Source organism: Coregonus clupeaformis, unplaced genomic scaffold, assembly GCF_020615455.1.
Source record: "Coregonus clupeaformis isolate EN_2021a unplaced genomic scaffold, ASM2061545v1 scaf0007, whole genome shotgun sequence".
Taxonomy (NCBI): domain Eukaryota; kingdom Metazoa; phylum Chordata; class Actinopteri; order Salmoniformes; family Salmonidae; genus Coregonus; species Coregonus clupeaformis.
Window position 1 is genome coordinate 1,146,030 of NW_025533462.1, and position 22,486 is coordinate 1,168,515.

A 22,486-nucleotide genomic window follows, 5' to 3' on the forward strand; every position below is an offset into this window, starting at 1 on the left:
GCAATGTTTTTTTTTTTACCATGATGCCGAATGCTCTTCTCCTCTGTTTCCTCTGCCTGCCCTCCAGGACACACCCGATGTCACAGGAAAGCCAAAAAGATAATCAAGGACCAATAACATTTGACTTGATTTGATTTAGAGACAGACCAAAGCGTGGCGGATGCTGTGGTGGCCGTTGCTGTGGTGAGAGAGAGATGCGCGCCTGAATCTCTCACCATTACTAGAGCGAAATTCACTAAAATGAAATAATTCAGAATACAACACCAGGAGTAGGCCTATAATTTAGCCACAGAGGATCAATAGCTTTAAAAAAATATGTATAGCCTAGCTGTGATTTGTATGTAGGCTAGACCAATCACAAGACATACCCTACAGTAGGGAACAGCATGCAGCTCAGGGTCTACCTCCTTGCCCGTCCAAATACAATATTGAAATAATAATAATTGATTTCCCAGTGTGGAGCGCCGACAGAAAGACGCATCAATCTCAGTTAAAGCATCCGAGCGAGCAAAACAGCGCCCCTCAATCTCAGTATGTGTAGAGTGCAGACCATGTATCTGATGCTGTCTGGACCAAAATTCGTACCATATCATACTTTTTGCAAATTCGTAGCATATTGTACGTTTTCTGCAAATTTGTAACATATAAAATGAATTCCAATTCGTAACATATCATATGAAATGGGTGATGGTCATACATAAATGAATACATATGATACGAAATGCAACATATCACACTAAATTATTGTAGTGGATTCGCACAAGAGCAGATGACTGCTGTTTTACAGGCTCCTAACCAATTGTGTGTTTTTTCGCGTTATTTGTAACATATTTTGTACATAATGTTTCTGCCACTCTCTCTTATGACAAAAGGTTTAATGAAGAAGCGATGTAGATATAGGGGACCTAGCACGGGGTACCTTGTAAGAATCCGACGGTGAGTGGGTAACCCACCTCTACCTTCCGTACGATTAGCCAACATGCAATCATTGGATAATAAACTGGATGAGCTCCAATCAAGACTATCCTACAGACGGGAAATTAAAAACTGTAATATCTTATGATTCACCGAGTCGTGGCTGAACGACAACATGGATAACAGACAGCTGGCTGGGTTTTCCGTGCATCAGAAAGATAGAACAGCTGCCTCTGGAAAGACAAGGGTGGCGATCTGTGTCCATTTGTCAATAACAGCTGGTGCACGAAATCTAATAATAAGGAAGTCTCAAGGTTTTGCTTGCCTGAGGTAGAGTATCTCATGATAAGCTGTAGACCACTCTATTTACCAAGAGAGTTTTCATCTATATTTTTTGTAGCCATCTATTTACGACCACAAACCGATGCTGGCACTAAGACCGCACTCAACGAGCTGTATAAGGCCATAAGCAAACAAGAAAATGCTCATCCAAAGGCGGCGCTCCTAGTGGTCGGGGATTTTAATGCAGGGAAACTTAATTCCGTTTTACCTAATTTCTACCAGCATGTTACATGTGCAACCAGAGGAAAAAAAACTCGAGACCACCTTTACTCCACACACAGAGACACGTACAAAGCTCTCCCTCGCCCTCCATTTGGCAAATCTGACTATAACTCTATCCTCTTGATTCCTGCTTACAAGCAAAAACTAAAGCAGGAAGTACCAGTGACTCGCTCAATATGGAAGTGGTCAGTTGACGCAGATGCTAAACTACAGGACTGTTTTGCTAGCACAGAGTGGAATATGTTCCGGGATTCTTCCGATAGCATTGAGGAGTACACCACACCATTCACTGGCTTCATCAATAAGTGCATCGATGACGTCGTACCCACAGTGACCATACGTCCATACCCCAACCAGAAGCCATGGATTACAGGCAACATCCTCACTGAGCTGAAGGGTAGAGCTGCTGCTTTCATGGAGCGGGACTCTAACCCAGATGCTTATAAGAAATCCTGTAATGCCCTCCGACAAACCATCAAACAGGCAAATTCGTCAATACAGGACTGAGATTTCATCCTACTACACCGACTCAGATGCTCGTCGGATGTGGCAGGGCTTGCAAAGTATTGCAGACTACAAAGGGAAGCACAGCCACAAGCTGCCCAGTGACACGAGCCTAACAGACTAGCTAAATGAATTATATACGCACTTCGAGGCAAGCAACACTGAAGCATGCATGAGAGCACCAGCTTTTCCGGACGACTGTGTGATCACGCTCTCCATAGCCGATGTGAGTAAGACCTTTAAACAGGTCAACATTCAAAAGGCTGCAGGGCCAGACGGATTACCAGGACATGTACTCATAGCATGCGCTGACCAACTGGCCAACATTTTCCACCACTCCCTGACCGAGCCTGTAATACCAACATGTTTCAAGCATACCACCATAGTCCATGTGCCCAATAACACTAAGGTAACCTGCCTACATGACTACCGACCCGTAGCACTCACGTCTGTAACCATGAAGTGCTTTGAAAGGCTGGTCATGGCTCACATCAACACCATTATCCCAGAAACCCTAGACCCACTCCAATTTGCATACCGCCCCAACAGATCCACAGATGATGCCATCTCTATTGCACTCCACACTTCCCTTTCCCACATGGACAAGAGGAACACCTACGTGAGAATGCTACAGTGAGGGAAAATTATTTGATCCCCTGCTGATTTTGTACGTTTGCCCACTGACAAAGACATGGTCAGTCTATAATTTTAATGGTAGGTTTATTTGAACAGTGATAGACAGTATAACAACAACAAAATCCAGAAAAACGCATGTCAAAAATGTTATAAATTGATTTGCATTTTAATTAGGGAAATAAGGCTTCTCAACAGCTTCTACCCCCAAGCCATAAGACTCCTGAACAGCTAATCACGGCTACTCGGACTACTTGCACTGCCCCCCCACCCCCACCCCATCTTTTAACGCTGCTGCTACTCTGTTAATTATTTATGCATAGTCACTTTAACTCTACCCACATGTACATATTACCTCAACTACCTCAACTAGCCGGTGCCCCCACACATTGACTCTGCACCCGTACCCCCCTGTATATAGCCTCCCTACTGTTATTTTATTTTACTTCTGCTCTTTTTTCTCAACACTTTTTTGTTGTTGTTGTTTTATTTAACTTTTTTATTAAAAATAAATGCATTGTTGGTTAAGGGCTGTAAGTAAGCATTTCACGGTAATGTCTACACCTGTTGTATTCGGCACATGTGGCAAATAACATTTGATTTGATTTGATTTGTTGATCTTGCCAACCCCCATTGTCACACCTCTGAGAAGCAGAGGTTCTGTTGTGATTAGATCATGTAGATCTGATATCTGATTGGAGATTAACTTTACAGTAATACTATTGTTCAACAACTCAGATGCTTATAAAAGGGTCTTAGATTCACTGATCTTTCTTCTTTGTTCCTGACCTGCGCTGTGAGACACCTACATTCTTCTTTCTCTTCTTCTCCCAATGAGGCACAAGCCATGGTTCTTTATGGAGTCAGATAAACATTTTAATAGGCTACTTCCTTAGTCTTATTATGAGTCACGTGATGTATATACAGTCTAATATATACTACTACACTAGGTGTGTGTAATGGTAGTGATAGCTGAGTGCATTCATCAGCCAGTAGTCCTCTCCTTCCCTCCCATCTCTTTATCTCCCCTCATCCCTCGCTGCCTACTACTTTCTCCCTCCCCTTACTCTCCCTCCTTCCTTCATTTCTCTCTATCTCCTGTTTGTATGTGTGTGTATGTGGAGAGAGAGAGAGAGAGAGAGAGAGAGAGAGAGAGAGAGAGAGAGAGAGAGAGTGTGTGTAAGGGGAGGTAACACCTCCAATCAGATATAGCTACCTAGCCACTAAGAACCTGAGGTTTAAATGTATTAAAGTTTATTTTAGTTTCACCAACGAGAACGCCCCACTTTCTCCCTCAGTAAGCTAACGTTAGCTAGCTGAACAGCTTGGTAACCACCTACTCGAGGTAAATCTAAGATCACTTCAACAATTCAGCATGAAATCTTGATAGCAGCATAGCAAAATGTTCCCAAGAACCTTATCTTTGAAGTGATTTTTTTGTGTGCGTTTCGTCAAAAATATATGGTCATACAGTGTAGATGAAAGCTTGCTTACCTTCGCACTCCACAAAACTCCTTCCAGACTTCAATCAACTTAAGTTGTATACTTCGAGTTGATACTGAAATCGTTTATGATTGGACTAGAAAACACCTCCCGAAATGGACAAATGTGAAAGCAGTATTTTCAGAAGAGCGCAAAAAGTGCATGTCAGAATGGTCAAACCGCTCTGGCCCAACTGATTCAGGAAGCTCCACCGATATCAGAGAGACATGCTCACGAACGGTTAATCAGACAACACTGACATTTACACACGTTCACAACATATTAAGGAAGATATTTATATAAAATTAATTCACAGTTTATCAAAATATTATGATTTATAAACTGAGCACCAGCGTCAAACAGTAGAATTCTCGCTCAGCGTCCAGATTTTAACACCCTACCAGAGGACATTTTTGTTCTTTGCGATCAGAGGTAAGTTGCATTTTAATTACCTGCTACCTTTGTAATATTATATATATTTCTGGAGTAAGATAAATATTTCTAAGATATAATTCAGCTGTTGAAATTGTGTTTTGATGGCGAGTGCAAACCAAATTGCAAATCAAATGGCGAGTGCAAATCAAATTGTAAGAACGGCCCATGTTCTGAATTCTGTCGCTGTACATTTCAAAAGTGCTGAACAAATAGCTCGCTCATTAATTACATTTTTACATTTTAGTCATTTAGCACAGTTAGTGATGTTAATGTCTTAATCGAAATCACGGATTGCCTCTTATCAACTTGTCATCCCCGTATGCAATAGTTTGTCATCTCAATTGTCAGTAGAAACCACATTTGTTTAAGCAAGTCAGGCATATCCGCTATGTTTTTTTTAAAGGCAGTAAATGATGCTGAATTAACTGTTTCGCTGCCAGACAAGGCTCCGCTGATAGCCAGGTGTAGCAGTGGTAAGGTGTTGGGACTGCTGTTGGGACAGCTTTATGTAGGCCCTAACAGTTTGTGGGCACCGTTTGTCACCGTTATAGTGCAATTAATGTATTGTTTAGTGTTGTGTTGTGTAGTGGCTTTGCTGGCATGCATCGTACATGTTTTTTGTTATTTACCCCACCAAGATTGAAATGCTAAAATCGCCACTGCTTGAGCAGTTTCTTAAGAGGGCTACTTTTACTTGAGTAAATTACAATCTAAGTAACAGTACTTTTACTCAAGTACAGATTTTCAGTACTCTACCCACCTCTGCAAATTATACACAGCCTAACTATAAAACGTAGCTGCGCATCCACACTGGAGGAAAGTTTATCGTTCTTGTGGTCCTCTGTATCTCAATTGGTAGAGCATGACGCTTGTAACGCCAGGGTAGTGGGTTCGATCCCCGGGACCACCCATACGTAAAAATGTATGCACACATGACTGTAAGTCGCTTTGGATAAAAGCGTCTGCTAAATGGCATATTATTATATTATTATAAGGCTTACATCTGTCAATCAACTGATGGCCCAAATCAGCTCAGCCAGGGAAACACAAACAGTAGGCTATTATCGGTTTTCACACCTTTCGTTATGTGACAATGGATAGGCTAACGGGTAGCCTACAAAATGTATTGGGATAACATTGGCTTATTTTTTTAATTTTAATTTTATTCAACCTTTATTTAACCAGGTAAGCCAGTTGAGAACAAGTTCTCATTTACAACTGCGACCTGGCCAAGATAAAGCAACCATCGATGACACTAGATTATCGCCAACTGATGTCTCGTTAAACCATCACTATGTGCTAAATTCACCAGCACAGCTGATAATACACACAAAAAAAATGTATGCACGCGTGACTGTAAATCGCTTTGGATAAAAGCGTCTGCTAAATGGCATATTATATTATTATTATTATTATATTATGTCAATTGCAACCATTATTGGTCACCTCATTACCGCTCCCTAAAAGATGTTGGCGTTACCTTTTATTTTACAAGGCAAGTCAGTTAAGAACAAATTCTGATTTCCAATGACGGCCTACACCGGCCAAACCCGGACGACGCTGGGCCAATTGTGCGCTGCTCTATAGGACTCCCAATCACGGCCGGTTGTGATACAGCCTGGAATCGAACCAGGGGGTCTGTAGTGACGCCTCAAGCACTGAGATGCAGTGCCTTAGACCACTGCGCCACTCTTAGTCAGAGATCTGTATATAATGATGAGATGCTCGTGTCTAACAATGGGAGTCATCCCAAAGGCAGGCGACAAGCTTATGTCTGCACATTAAGCCCATAGAAACGCATTGGGCTTATTCTGGATTTATTTTGGCGAGAGTGAGCCCTCTCGCTTCGCCTCTTCCTCTCTGCCTAACTCCTGCTTGCCAGCAAAATCTTTCAAGATATGTTCGCCCTCAGATTGGTATTATCATCGGAACAACATAGTCGTTTTTGAACAGACTAAGGTCGATTTATCTATCTGACACGCATTCTGTACAATTGAAATAAAGTATTTCCTAGTTTACCATGGCAGATCTACTGTGGCAATTTACCCGACACTGTATGAATGGAAACGAATGTTGGTGTAGCCTACCCTACTGAAGTATTATTTCATTTGTTTACTATTTATGTTATCCAAAAGTGTCTGGTATGGTCATATCTCATCAAGATCGAAGGTAAAATAATCCTGGACTGTCCATATTTGAAATGTGTAACTACATCATGCCAATCGGGGTATTGAGTTATTCGTGCCAGAAGGGCGTGGGTCGGAATCGAAGCAAGTGCGCTGAAGGCAGCGGCCTTAACCGCTAGACCACCCCTGGCCATGATTGAACAGAATTTTGATAGTTCATTCATAACCTTAGGATACAATATACAATTGTATGCCGTAGACAAATATCTATCTTGTGTTATTAAGCTACATACAACTAGTTGTTGATGAGCATGGCTGCATTTCAGATACTTTTTTGGACATTTGAATGTTGAAGTTATATATATATATATATAGTACTAGTCAAAAGTTTGGACACACCTACTCATTCCAGGGTTGTTCTATAGTTTTACTATTTTCTACATTGTAGAATAATAGCGAAGACATCAAAACTATGAAATAACACATATGGAGTCATGTAGTAACCAAAAAAGTGTTAAACAAATCAAAATATATTTTATATTAGAGGCTCTTCAAATAGCCACCCTTTGCCTTGATGACAGCTTTGCACACTCTTGGCATTCTCTCAACCAGCTTCATGGGGTAGTCACCTGGAATGCATTTCAATTAACAGGTGTGCCTTCTTAAAAGTTAATTTGTGGAATTTCTTTCCTTCTTAATGCATTTGAGCCAATCAGTTGTGTTGTGACAAGGTGGGGGGTATAAGGAAGATAGCCCTATTTGGTAAAAGATCAAGTCCATATTATGGCAAGAACAGCTCAAATAAGCAAAGAGAAACGACAGCCCATCATTACTTTCAGACATGAAGGTCAGTCAATACGTACATTTTCAAGAACTTTGAATGTTTCTTCAAGTGCAGTTGCAAAAACCATCAAGCGCTATGATGAAACTGGCTCTCATGAGGACCGCCACAGGAAAGGAAGACCCAGAGTTACCTCTGCTGCAGAGGATAAGTTCATTAGAGTTACCAGCCTCAGAAATTGCAGCCCAAAGCTTCACAGAGTTCAAGTAACAGACACATCTAAAAAATAAACTGTTCAGCGGGGACTGTGTGAATCAGGCATTCATGGTCGAATTGCTGCAAAGAAACCACTACTAAAGACACCAATAATAAGAAGAGACCTGCTTGGGCCAAGAAACACAAGCAATGGACATTAGACCGGTGGAAATCTGTCCTTTGGTCTGGAGTCCAAATTTGAGATTTTTGGTTCCAACCGCCGTGTCTTTGTGAGACGCGGTGTGGGTGAACGGATGATCTCCGCATGTGTATTTCCCACCATACAGCATGGAGGAGGTGGTGTTATGGTGTGCTGGTGACACTGTCTGTGATTTATTTAGAACCAGCATGGCTACCACAGCATACACCATCCCATCTGGTTTGGGGGTAGTGGGACTATCATTTGTTTTTCAACAGAACAATGACCCAACACACCTCCAGGCTGTGTAAGGGCTATTTTACCAAGAAGGGGAGTGATGGAGTGCTGCATCAGATGACCTGGCCTCCACAATCCCCCGACCTCAACCCAATTGAGATGGTTTGGGATGAGTCAGATCGCAGAGTGAAGGAAAAGCAGCCAACAAGTGCTCAGCATATGTGGGAACTCCTTCAAGACTGTTGGAAAAGCATTCCAGGTGAAGCTGGTTGAGAGAATGCCAAGAGTGTGTAAAGCTGTCATCAAGGCAAAGGGTGGCAAAAAAAACAACCTGGAATGAGTAGGTGTGTCCAAACTTTTGACTGTTATTATACACACACACACACACACACACACACACACACATTGATGGAATCTACAATCTATCTGCAATATTAAAGCTGATCTACCCCCTAAAAATAAAATACCAAAATAAAATAAAAATATATACATTATTTTCGGTGTTTATCGAAAAACCCTACAGAAACTCCATACATTTTTCCATAGGCTTTGTCCAACAAACAATGGCGGAGTTAGTGCCTGCAAAAAGACACCATTACTATTGCTTTCTATTGGACCGGTAGGAATCTCAGCCTATAGGAGATGTGTGTGCTCCTTCTCCCACCACTGATATCTGATAGGGAAACTGTCTAAATGCATGAGGATAGGGCGCCACCCAGTGGCCAAATCCATACATTGTGGGGAAGAATCTAGAGGAGGGTTCCCCAACTGTCGGCCCGCAGGCCAAATTTTTGTTTGGCCCACCAAGTTTGCTGAGCAAAAAATCATTTCTAAGTTATTTTAATTTGTGAAATCTGTTCCCAAGTATTTCCACTCATAATAGAGAGACACGTGATCATATACAAATGTAAGCAAGGTTTGAAATTATGTTTTAGTAAAATATTATATCTGTTTGGGCTTCTTGCGGTCAATTTGCAGTCTCCAAATTATTTGTAATTATGTTCAGGCCCCCCGACCATCGGCTCATGAAAAAATTGGCCCGCGGCTGAATCTAGTTGATGATCCTTGATCTAGAGTAAGGGTGGGCAACTGTGTTGTCTTAAGTAGAACACATCACTATGGAGACATAGACATGGCTCTCTCAGAATGACTTGGTGAGCTTGGAAAGACCGTCATTGGTGTAACTGAAAGGACATTCAAAAAAAATATTGGCTAGTAAGAAATCTAAAACAGAAGCAGAAAGATGAAGCCATTGAGAAGTTATCATTGCATGCAAGTCTTCTACTTTTAGTTACATTTAGTAAGTAAACCTTGTCTGAGCCAGAATGGTCCATAGGGCAAGAGCCTATTTCCTGTTTCTGTAGCATGAGGCAGCTTGATGTACACGCCCTGAAAAGGACGCTAGTCTATCACAGGGACCTTAGGCCCAATCCATCCCCAATCCAGTACCAAGCAGAGAGGTATCATGCCCCAAGAGTCTTTGGTATGATGACTGGTAGTTGGACCACCATCTTTCCTAACGCTGGGCAGTCACGCTCACCACAAGGCCACTGATTTGGTTTCTTATTTTAGTTCCTACCCCTAAAGAGACCCACAGACTTATTTTGATGCATTCTTTCATAAATATTTATTCTTGAACACATTACTATGTTGACTAGACAGGTCAAGAGGTTCCACTGAATGATGTGATCTGACCTACTCATGTCATGGGAGGGGACAGAGCTAGTGGAGACACGCAGAACACATCACGTTTCCATTTGCACAGCTCACACAGTGGATGCATTTCCATGTACAGATGAAGTCAGAAGTTTACATACAACTTAGCCAAATACATTTAAACTCAGTTTTTCATAATTACTGACATTTAATCCTAGTAAAAATTCCCTGTCTTAGGTCAGTTAGGATCACCACTTTATTTTCAGAATGTGAAATGTCAGAATAATAGTAGAGAGAATGATTTATTGCAGCTTGTATTTCTTTCATCACATTCCCAGTGGGTCAGAAGTTTACATACACTCAATTAGTATTCGGTAGCATTGCCTTTAAATTGTTTAACTTGGGTCAAACGTTTCGGGTAGCTTCCACAAGCTGCCCACAATAAGTTGTGTGAATTTGGCCCATTCCTCCTGACAGAGATGGTGTAACTGAGTCAGGTTTGTAGGCCTCCTTGCTCGCACAAGCTTTTTCAGTTCTGCCCACACATTTTCTATAGGATTGAGGTCAGGGCTTTGTGATGGCCACTCCAATACCTTGACTTTGTTGTCCTTAAGCCATTTTGCCACAACTTTGGAAGTATGCTTGGGGTCATTGTCCAAGCTTTAACTTCCTGACTGATGTCTTGAGATGTTGCTTCAATATATCCACATAATTTTCCTTCCTCATGATGCCATCTATTTTGTGAAGTGCACCAGTCCTTCCTGCAGCAAAGCATCCCCACAGCATGATGCTGCCACCCCCGTGCTTCACAGTTGGGATGGTGTTCTTCGGCTTGCAAGCATTCTCCTTTTTCCTCCAAACATAACGATGGTCATTATGGCCAAACAGTTCTATTTTTGTTTCATCAGACCAGAGGACAATTCTCCAAAAAGTCAGATCTTTGTCCTCATGTGCAGTTGCAAACCGTAGTCTGGCTTTTTTATGGTGGTTTTGGAGCAGTGGCTTCTTCCTTGCTGAGCGGCCTTTCAGGTTATGTCGATATAGGACTTGTTTTACTGTGGATATAGATACTTTTGTACCTGTTTCCTCCAGCATCTTCACAATGTCCTTTGCTGTTGTTCTGAGATTGATTTGCACTTTTTGCACCAAAGTACGTTCATCTCTAGGAGACAGAACACATCTCCTTCCTGAGCGGTATGACGGCTGCGTGGTCCCATGGTGTTTATACTTGCGTACTATTGTTTGTATAGATGAACGTGGTACCTTCAGGCGTTTGGAAATTGCTCCCAAGGATGAACCAGACTTGTGGAGGTCTACAATTTCTTTTCTGAGGTCTTGGCTGATTTCTTTTGGTTTTCCCATGATGTCAAATGAAGAGGTACTGAGTTTGAAGGTAGGCCTTGAAATACACAGCTCAAAAAAATAAAGGGAACACTTAAACAACACAATGTAACTCCAAGTCAATCACGCTTCTGTGAAATCAAACTGTCCACTTAGGAAGCAACACTGATTGACAATAAATTTCACATGCTGTTGTGCAAATGGAATAGACAACAGGTGGAAATTATAGGCAATTAGCAAGACACCCCCAATAAAGGACTGGTTTTGCAAGTGGTGACCACAGACCACTTCTCAGTTCCTATGCTTCCTGGCTGATGTTTTGGTCACTTTTGAGTGCTGGCGGTGCTTTCACTCTAGTGGTAGCATGAGACAGAGTCTACAACCCACACAAGTGGCTCAGGTAGTGCAGCTCATCCAGGATGGCACATTAATGCGAGCTGTGGCAAGAAGGTTTGCTGTGTCTGTCAGCGTAGTGTCCAGAGCATGGAGGCGCTACCAGAAGACAGGCCAGTACATCAGGAGACGTGGAGGAGGCCGTAGGAGGGCAACAAGGAGCAGGAGGAGCACTGCCAGAGCCCTGCAAAATGACCTCCAGCAGGCCACAAATGTGCATGTGTCTGCTCAAACGGTCAGAAACAGACTCCATGAGGGTGGTATGAGGGCCCGACGTCCACAGGTGGGGGTTGTGCTTACAGCCCAACACCGTGCAGGATGTTTGGCATTTGCCAGAGCACACCAAGATTGGCAAATTCGTCACTGGCGCCCTGTGCTCTTCACAGATGAAAGCAGGTTCACACTGAGCACGTGACAGACGTGACAGAGTCTGGAGACGCCGTGGAGAACGTTCTGCTACCTGCAACATCTTCCATTATGACCGGTTTGGCGGTGGGTCAGTCATGGTGTGGGGTGGCATTTCTTTGGGGGGCCGCACAGCCCTCCATGTGCTCGCCAGAGGTAGCCTGACTGCCATTAGGTACCAAGATGAGATCCTCAGACCCCTTGTGAGACCATATGCTGGTGCGGTTGGCCCTGGGTTCCTCCTAATGCAAGACAATGCTAGACCTCATGTGGCTGGAGTGTGTCAGCAGTTCCTGCAAGAGGAAGGCATTGATGCTATGGACTGGCCCGCCCGTTCCCCAGACCTGAATCCAATTGAGCACATCTGGGACATCATGTCTCGCTCCATCCACCAACGCCACGTTGCACCACAGACTGTCCAAGAGTTGGCGGATGCTTTAGTCCAGGTCTGGGAGGAGATCCCTCAGGAGACCATCCGCCACCTCATCAGGAGCATGACCAGTCGTTGTAGGGAGGTCATACAGGCACGTGGAGGCCACACACACTACCGAGCCTCATTTTGACTTGTTTTAAGGACATTACATCAAAGTTGGATCAGCCTGTAGTGTGGTTTCCACTTTAATTTTGAGGGTGACTCCAAATCCAGACCTCCATGGGTTGATACATTTGATTTCCATTGATCATTTTTGTGTGATTTTGTTGTCAGCACATTCAACTATGTAAAGAAAAAAGTATTTAATAAGATTATTTCATTCATTCAGATCTAGGATGTGTTATTTTAGTGTTTCCTTTATTTTCTTGAGCAGTGTACATCCAGAGGTACACCTCCAATTGACTCAAATTATGTCAATTAGCCTATCAGAAGCTTCTAAAGCCATGACATCATTTTCTGGAATTTTCCAAGCTGTTTAAAGGCACAGTCAATTTTGTGTATGTAAACTTCTGACCCACTGGAATTGTGATACAGTGAATTATAAGTGAAATAATCTGTCTGTAAACAATTGTTGGAGAAATTACTTGTGTCATGCACAAAGTAGATCTCCTAACCGACTTGCCAAAACTATAGTTCGTTAACAAGACATTTGTGGAGTGGTTGAAAAACAAGTTTTAATGGCTCCAACCTAAGTGTATGTAAACTTCCGACTTCAACTGTAGGTAGTAGAGATGGGGAGAAACAATGATGATTGGACAGATATAAACAGGAAGTTTATCTAAAGCATAGACATGCAATAATCGTGTTCTAATTCAACCCCAGGGTGAAAATCTGTGGACAGATTAACAGTCAGGGGGAAGCTTGAAGTTCCTGTCCCTTTTGTTTCACATTTTAAACTTCCCCCATCAGGACTTTTAGACAGAGTAAAGAACAACTCCTTTAACATACCGGTCCAGAGTGCCATCATATCAGGTGGCAACGTCTATCAGGTATAGCGAAAAACAACAGCTACTAAACATGCAACTTGTGTTTCTTCTGGTCTGTTTGTTTGTTAAACCAGGTAAGACCTCTCATATGTTCTACTGTATATTGGTTAATATTAAGTATGTATTGTATTAGGGCAGAATCCTAACTGGAGATCTGCACCGTAACTAAATGTTTTTTGCATGTATCCCTATTTACATAATTTACGCAAAAGTTGAAGTTAAGTGCATGGATCTCAAATTAGGATTTGGGCCTTTAATGATTACAGTCATCACAACAAATGTATTTGCTGTGTCACAGCAAAGAGAAAGACAACATTTACATTTACATTTTAGTCATTTAGCAGACGCTCTTATCCAGAGCGACTTACAGGAGCAATTAGGGTTAAGTGCCTTGCTCAAGGACACATCAACAGATGTTTCACCTAGTCGGCTCGGGGATTAGAACCAGCGACCTTTCGGTTACTGGCACAACGCTCTTAACCACTAAGCTACCCATTAAAATATAAGTTGTGACACCAGTTGGTGAGTACAGTGTAGTTAAGGCTAAAAGAGTCAATTTCGTACAGTAAGTGTTCCATTTACAATCGCCCACTCTAACCATTGTCTCATTGTCTCTTTTACCAGCTTTTCTTCAGGCAAAGCTAAGGGTCGAATTGAACTTCCTGATTGGAGCTCCGGTCATGCTTGTTGGTCAGAAAGTCCAAATGCATTGTATGGGATCATTGGATGAGAAGAAATACAGCTGGTACCATCTGAACCAAACCACATCTATGAACAATGACAGTAACCTTCTGACTCTACTTGTCACCACTGAGGACTCTGGAGAATACAAGTGTTCAGGTTATTACAATGGAACAGTGTACTACAGTAATGCTGTACACCTGACAGTAGTAGGTACATGACTGGAAGTTATTCTAAATCATAAAAGTCCCATTAACTTCATAGTTATCAAGAAACAAATAGTTAATTTTCATGGGATGTTTGTGGATGCTAGAATATGGGATTGTGTTTATCAACCTTTTCCACCCACTAATTATTTTCCCGTCCCAGCGGAACATACACAGCCAACACCAAGGCAACCCCAAATAGCTTCCCTGCTTATTTAGAGACACAAAGGGATGGCAGGGACTGCAGTTAAAGCCACATCTCCTGTTGGAAAACCACTAAGACGAGAGAAGCATAGCAGGCAGGGAGTGAGTTGAACAGTTCAGCCAGGCTTCATTCTTTTGACTGGTTTTCACCGGAGCAGAACGTGGCACAGTTATGTGAGTGTTTATAGTAACAGCCCCGCCCCCTGGCTAGGATAATGACCAAGCACTTCCACCCTTCTGCACCCCCCCCCCTATTCTATCCTTCTACAATTTTCATATCCCCCTCTCCCTCTCCCACCCCCTCTATCCATCTACAATATACCCCCCAAACCACAGTGTGTTCATGGTGTGTCACATGTAGTGCAGTCAGGCTAGAGGGGTATGGATAATGTGGTTGAGGCTAAGTTTATGGGGTCAAACTATGGTTACGTTAATCTTGATTCAAATAAGTGGGTGCTATCTGGAACCTTAATGGGTTCTTCGGCTGTCCCCATAGAATAACCCTTTTTGGTTTCAGGTAGAACCCGTTTGGTTCCAGGAATACGTTTTTTGTGTTCCATGTAGAACTCTTTCCAAAGAGGGTTCTACCTGGAACCCACAAGGGTTCTCCTATAGGGACAGCCAAAGAACCCTTTGGAACCCTTTTCTAAGAGTTTAGTCTGGATCTGTAATTTGTGTGTATTTCAGTACCACAAAGTAGTTATCCATGTCCCTTCCTATCTCCCTAGAGAGACTCTCCAATGTGTCTGTGTCATCCACACCCAAGGACCTGGTAACCATGGAGGGGCAGAGTGTCACCCTGTACTGTCAAGCCACCTCCCACCCTCCCTCTGTCGTCTGGAGCTGGAGCAGGTTGGATGAGCAGGGTGGGTGGCAGGAAGTGGGCATCGGGCGAGAGCTGACCCTGAGACTGGCAAGGGAGAGTGGGCAGTACTTTTGCCAGGCTCACAGCAAGATCTTGGTCCTGACACAGCAGCAAAAAAGCCCCTTCCACACAGTCTGTATCCTCTACTTCCCCATGACTGGTAATCTACTCATCCATCATAACATCCACCTTGATTCTCATATGTTTCCAATACATTTAGCTTCCTCTCAGCTCAAGATGGAAAACAGCTCAGTTTGAGGAAATGATGAACGATAATGAGATTTGTTCCATTAGTAGAGAATTGCAGCTGATGAGGAAGATGTGTGGTAATGGTGGTGTGAGAGTGACAATGTACCAAAATAAAATATAATGTACTGGGATGGTGCCTCTCACATTATCATGTCATTATTCTGGCTTTATAACATTGGATTGCATTTATCAATAGTTGTATGTTGTCGAACCCTACTATTCAATGTACACTACCAGTGGACACACCTACATTGTAGAATAATAGTGAAGACATCAAAACTATGAAATAACACAATTTGGAATCATGTAGTAACCAAAAAAGTGTTGAACAAATCAAAATATATTTTATATTTGAGATTCTTCTAAATAGCCACCATTTGCCTTGATGACAGCTTTGCACACTTGACATTCTCTCAACCAGCTTCATGAGGTACTCACCTGGAATGCATTTCAATTAACAGGTGTGCCTTCTTAAAAGTTAATTTGTGGAATTTCTTTCCTTCTTAATGCGTTTGAGCCAATCAGCTGTGTAAGTGACAAGGAAGATGGACCTATTTGGTAAAATACCAAGTGCATAATATGGCAAGAACAGCTCAAATAAGCAAAGAGAAAAGACAGTCCATCATTACTTTAAGACATGAAGGTCAGTCAATACGGAACATTTCAAGAAGCAAATAAATGTTTCACAGAGTTCAAGTAACAGACATATCAGAACATCAACTGTTCAGAGGAGACTGTGTGAAATCAGGCCTTCCTGGTCGAATTGCTGCAAATAAACCACTACTAAAGGACACCAATAAGAAGAAGAGACTTGCTTGGGCCAAGAAACACGAGCAATGGACATTAGACCGGTGGAAATGTGTCCTTTGGTCTGGAGTCCAAATTTGAGATTTTCGGTTCCAACCGCCCTGTCTTTGTGAGACGCGGTGTGGGTGAATGGATGATCTCCGCATGTGTATTTCCTACCGTAAAGCATGGAGGAGGAGGCATTATGGTGTGGGGGTGCTTTGCTGGTGACACTGTCTGTGATTTATTTAGAATTCAAGGCACACTTAACCAGCATGGCTACCACAGCATTCTGCATCAATACACCGTCAAATCTGGTTTGGGCTTAGTGGGACTATCATTGGTTTCTCAACAGGACAATGACCCAACACACCTCCAAGCTGTGTAAGGGCTATTTTACCAAGAAGGAGAGTGATGGAGTGCTGCATCAGATGACCTGGCCTCCACAAGATGGTATGGGATGAGTCGGACCGCAGAGTGAAGGAAAAGCAGCCAACAAGTGCTCGCATATGTGGGAACTTCAAGACTGTTGGAAAAGCATTCCAGGTGAAGCTGGTTGAAAGAATGCCAAGAGTGTGCAAAGCTGTCATCAAGGCAGTATCAAGGATACTTTGAAGAATCTAAAATCTAAAATATATTTTGATTGGTTTAACACTACATGATTCCAAATGTGTTATTTCATCGTTTTGATGTCTTCACTATTATTCAACAATGTAGAAAATAGTAAAAATAAAGAAAAGCCCTGGAATGAGTAGGTGTCCAAACTTTTGACTGGTACTGTATGTATCAATTTTTGATGCACAGTAGTACTTTATAGCATAGGTTTGTAACGTTTTTGATGTTAGTGTAAGCCTGTGGCACATCAATGTCAATACAATTCAATTGAGTGCTCCTCTTCTTCCCTTAGGCAGTGTGTATGCAGGAGTGGCAGGGTTGGTACTGGTTCTCCTTTCCTGGGTCTTACTGCTCTTGGTGCTGCTGTGGTTCTGGAGGCAGCGGGCCAAAGAGAGGGCCGGTCAAGAGACCCTGGCCATCAATAGTGCACCGGCCAAAGGTGAGTGACACTGTCAAGTATACTGCACCATATCAACAGTTCTGCCAAGTCTTGAGCTATACTAGTAATAATTGTAATAGGAAGGCTACTGTAGTTACAGGAAGTAATGGGTTGTTATTTAGCCAACCCAAGTAGAGGCACCTGTGATTCAATCTATGATTCAATTTGTAAATGACCAAAATATAGGACTATAGTAGGTTTCTGAAAAACCTACAATGTTCATTCAGGCATTGTGAGTGTTGGTTGAATTTACTGTGATGTATTTTCCATGTACTTCCAGGATTTACTGGACCTGCAAAACCACCAAAGTAAGAGCATGATGAACAAATCATATCTGTGTGTTTTACTTGTATCTTCCTGTGTATGAGATTATAATTAGCTGATCACTATGTTGATCATGTGTCTGTTGTCATCCACTAGGGGGAGGAGTCAGCCCCAGGCCCAGGCTGGGGATGAGGGAGAAATCTACATGAACTGTGGTGAAACCAACCAAGCCTACAGCGACCTGTGCCCCGCCTACATGACAGGGGATGATACCTACGCTACCTTGGGATGATACCTACGCCACCTTGGGATGATACCTACGCCACCTTGGGATGATACCTACGCCACCTTGGGATGATACCTATGCCACCTTGGGATGATACCTATGCCACCTTGGGATGATACCTACACCTTGGAATGAGAGAGGGTGATGGGACTTACCCAAGAACAGGAACAACATATGCATATGTGACATGAATGTAACACTAAAATAGCCTCCTTGATAAACCACATACTGTAGATAACAGAAGAGATACATCCTCCTTTGCTCACTCTAAAAGACTGTGGGGCAGTTTCCCAGACACAGATTAAACCTAGTCCTGGACTTAAAAACTATTTCAAGAGATACTCCATTGACCATGCTTTTTCGTCCAGGACTATGTTTAATCTGTGTCAGAGGAAACTGTCCTTAAGAGAGTTAGAGTTTGTTTAATATTTGAAGAGAATCTAGATTTGACTTATAAAAAGTAAAGAGGTTTGAAAAGTGTTATTTTTCTTGTTTGTCTTCACTCATTTGCAAGATGCTGATAGTGATCTTTCTCAGAATCTTTTAACAGAAGCCTTGAATAAAACAATTATTGTGAAACAGAAAAACAGGTATTTCAATAACAATATATCTGTTAGATCATATTTACATTTGAGAATGCAGTACAGCGTGCTACACAACACATTTTAATTTTATCACAAACATAGAGTTACAGTTACTGCAACATTTATACCAGAGGTCCATTAACTTTATAACCCACTCATCTCTGTTAATACTTCAGTAGCTGGCAGTTGAGAAGTCATCATGTTCATCACATGGTTACCATCCTTGTAAAAGGACTGTGAAGCTTGTTATTCCCCTCATTCTTTACAATCACTAGCTTTAACAATAATTGCAATGCATCACATATTTTTAAAAGTCTGGTAACACTTTATTTGGATAGTCTGTAAAACATCTACAGATGGACTCTCTACAGACTATCACTAACATTTCAACTATCTACTAACCCCTAACCCTAATCTTAACCCTAACCCTTATCCCAACCCTAACCTTAACCCAACCCTTAATAATAATAATAATAATAATAATAATAATAATAATATGCCATTTAGCAGACGCTTTTATCCAAAGCGACTTACAGTCATGCGTGCATACTAACCCTAACCTTAGCAAGCAGTTGCTTGTCAACAAATAGTGTGTTGATAGTATGACCTCTCTGTAGAGCATCTACAAATGGACTATCTGGACTATCCAAATAAAGTGTGACCGAAAGTACTTCTGGGCTCCCAGTATTTATTTTGCAATCTTACAAATTTGCATAAACAAATACAATTTCACAACGCACCACACGTGAGAGTAGGCTAAAAGACTCTGTAGGCTAAAATCATAGTAATTCTACATAGCTTGTTTGGCAATTACAGTTTCAGTTCATTACAAAGATTTGCTTATCTCAACATTCATGAACTTTACGGACAGCCAACATCCTGAAAAGCTCATTGTTATTAATATGTGTCCATATTAGACGATCAAGACAGAGGAAATTGTAATTCCTTGCTCATGACTAGCTGTTGTTCAGCACCGAATTTCGAAGGCTCCAACAGCGATAGGACTATCCGAGTAAATGAACCATATCTATTTTATCTAAATATCTAGTCTAGTGGCTTGGGACTGAGTTTATAGAACTATTGTGCTATCATTTATAGAAGCTCCAGTTCCCTATAAAACTTCAGATTTTCTCCTCTAATTACACTAGAAGAACAGGAAGAAACAGAGGTGATAAAATTGAAGTCGCAAGTCTGTCACAAGAACAAAGTGTAAGATACGTTGTGAGATCCAATGTACAGTACAACTGAAAAATGAAAACAAAGAATCAATTGTCCAAAGATTCTTTAAAACACTGATTATGCCGACACAGTGGCCAGGAAAAACATTCCTACAGGGAAGAAATCTAGAGAGGAACCATACTCTGGGTGGGGCTGTGTGGTGTTGCATCTGTTCATGTGAATGTGTCTGAATGAACATGAGGCTACATAACAGAGTGCATGTTCTGCACTATGTGTGCATTGTTATGTGTGGGTGTGATGAGATGAAGCTGGTCACTATCAATAGTCAGCATTAGCGTCACCGCCTGGTATGGCAACTGCTCGGCCTCCGACCGCAAGGCACTACAGAGGGTAGTGCGTACGGCCCAGTACATCACTGGGGCCAAGCGTCCTGCCATCCAGGACCTCTATACCAGGCGATGTCAGAGGAAGGCCCTCAAAATTGTCAAAGACTCCAGCCACCCTAGTCATAGACTGTTCTCTCTGCTACCGCATGGCAAGAGGTACAGGAGTGCCAAGTCTAGGTCCAAAATACTTCTCAAGAGCTTCTACCCCCAAGCCATAAGACTCCTGAACAGCTAATCATGGATACCCAGACTATTTGCACTGGCCCCCCACCCCATCTTTTTACGCTGCTGCTACTCTTCATTATTTATGCATAGTCACTTTAACTCTACCCACATGTACATATTACTTCAACTACCTCCACTAGCCGGCGCCCCCGCACATTGACTCTGCACCGGTACCCCCCTGTATATATAGCCTCCCTACTGTTATTTTACTTCTGCTCTTTTTTCTCAACACTTTTTTGTTGTTGTTTTATTTTACTTTTTTATTAAAAAATAAATGCACTGTTGGTTAAGGGCTGTAAGTAAGCATTTCACTGAAATGTCTGCCCCTGTTGTATTCGGCGCATGTGGCAAATACAATTTGATTTGATTTGATTTGAGATTTAAACCTCAAGCTGCTGCTTGCACTCCACCATATAAATGTGTGTGATGGCTGTTTCCGAGGATCCTTTGCCCCTCCCCAACTTTTTCAGATGGTCCTTGATGTACAGGCGGAACTTCCTGGTGGCGAAGCAGTACACCACAGCCCCATCAGCATCAAGGTGACCTGGTGGGCGTCGTTAAGCCACTGCCTGGTCCGCTGGTCCCAGTCCATGCTGCCCCAGCCCTCCTTGATCTCCAGTACAGCCAGAGTCCAGGGGCCCTGGACCACGTGGTGGGGGAGGAAGCACACCACAAACACCCCCACCACGGCACACAGCATCTGAAGGGCCTGGCCCTTCACCCCCCGGGGCATGTATGAACTAGAGCCCCGAGTCTGGATAGGGGACAGGGCGAGCAGGGCCCGGGCGATGAGCAGGTTACAGACTACTACGAAGAAGAAGACCAAGACGAAGCATACCACGATGATGAGGTGGATGGTGGCCACTGTACGCTTTTCGTCGTCAATGTTGTGGTGGTAGCCCTCGAAGCAGCGCGACACGTTGCGCTCATCCACCTGGATGCCCGTCTTCAAGAGGTGCGGCACAGACATGGACAGAGTGAGCGCCGAGATAACCATGGTGACAGCCACTCCGCGGTGCCAATGGTCGGACGAGGCGGCATCAAGCGGGCGCGTGATGGCCCAGTAACGGTTGACGCTGATGGCAGTGAGGAAGAGGATGGAGCAGTAGGTATTGATGAAGAAGAACACACCAGTGACGCGGCACAGGAAGTCGCCGTAGCGCCAGTCACCACGGCGGTGGTAGTAGCCAATCCAAAAGGGGAGGGCGCACACGTAGAAGTCGGCCACAGTCAGGTTGGCCATGTAGATGCGTATCTCGTTTATGGCCTTGGCATCGTGCATGCGCTGGAGCACGAACAGCACGTAACTGTTGGCTATCAGCCCAAGGACGAACACGACACCATAAAAAACTGGGAAGAGGGTGTAGCGGAAGTCAGAGTCCAGGAAGGTTCTGTTTATGACTGTCGATAAATTCACTGGCCTGGTCACTGCTAAATCAACTTGCATCCCCATGGTCGACTCCACTATTGGTTCTGCAAAAGCAAGCAACTCCCTCTGTGAGAAAAATACTTACAGTGAGGGAAAAAAGTATTTGATCCCCTGCTGATTTTGTACGTTTGCCCACTGACAAAGACATGATCAGTCTATAATTTTAATGGTAGGTTTATTTGAACAGTGAGACAGAATAACAACAAAAAAATCCAGAAAAACACGTCAAAAATGTTATAAATTGATTTGCATTTTAAATTAGGGAAATAAGTATTTGACCCCTCTGCAAAACATGATTTAGTACTTGGTGGCAAAACTCTTGTTGGCAATCACAGAGGTCAGACGTTTCTTGTAGTTGGCCACCAGGTTTGCACACATCTCAGGAGGGATTTTGTTCCACTCCTCTTTGCAGATCTTCTCCAAGTCATTAAGGTTTCGAGGCTGACGTTTGGCAACTCGAACCTTCAGCTCCCCTCCACAGATTTTTATGGGATTAAGGTCTGGAGACTGGCTAGGCCACTCCAGGACCCTAATGTGCATCTTCTTGAGCCACTTCTTTGTTGCCTTGGCCGTGTGTTTTGGGTCATTGTCATGCTGGAATACCCACCCACGACCCATTTTCAATGCCCTGGCTGAAGGAAGGAGGTTCTCACCCAAGATTTGACGGTACATGGCGCCGTCCATCGTCCCTTTGATGCGGTGAAGTTGTCCTGTCCCCTTAGCAGAAAAAGACCCCCAAAGCATAATGTTTCCACCTCCATGTTTGAAGGCAACATTCCTCCTCCTCCAAACACGGCGAGTTG

General features: G+C 42.9%; 2 protein-coding genes and 1 pseudogene across 2 annotated transcripts in view; 1 reads left to right on the top strand and 2 right to left on the bottom strand.

The window, feature by feature from the left end:
* The window catches only part of LOC121538978 (platelet-activating factor receptor-like), a 51,434-nt gene that overhangs the window by 3,966 nt on the left and 24,982 nt on the right, over positions 1–22,486 (bottom strand). The window lies entirely within an intron of this gene.
* LOC121539702 (peroxidasin-like protein) lies at positions 13,916–18,864 on the top strand. The gene is made up of 5 exons (XM_041848417.2): positions 13,916–14,179; positions 15,105–15,444; positions 17,188–17,330; positions 17,611–17,638; positions 17,751–18,864. Exons 1-5 carry the CDS (start codon positions 13,966–13,968, stop codon positions 17,884–17,886), a joined length of 861 nt encoding a protein of 286 aa, XP_041704351.1. The 5' UTR covers positions 13,916–13,965; the 3' UTR covers positions 17,887–18,864.
* On the bottom strand, positions 20,635–21,707 carry LOC121539701 (annotated as a pseudogene).

Coding starts and splice junctions, on each gene's coding strand:
- LOC121539702 (XM_041848417.2), top strand. CDS start 13,966: ATGCTTGTTGGTCAGAAAGTCCAAATGCATTGTATGGGATCATTGGAT. Junction 15,445..17,187: donor ATCCACCTTGATTCTCATAT/GTTTCCAATACA, acceptor TCCCTTAGGCAG/TGTGTATGCAGGAGTGGCAG. Junction 17,639..17,750: donor GGACCTGCAAAACCACCAAA/GTAAGAGCATGA, acceptor GTCATCCACTAG/GGGGAGGAGTCAGCCCCAGG.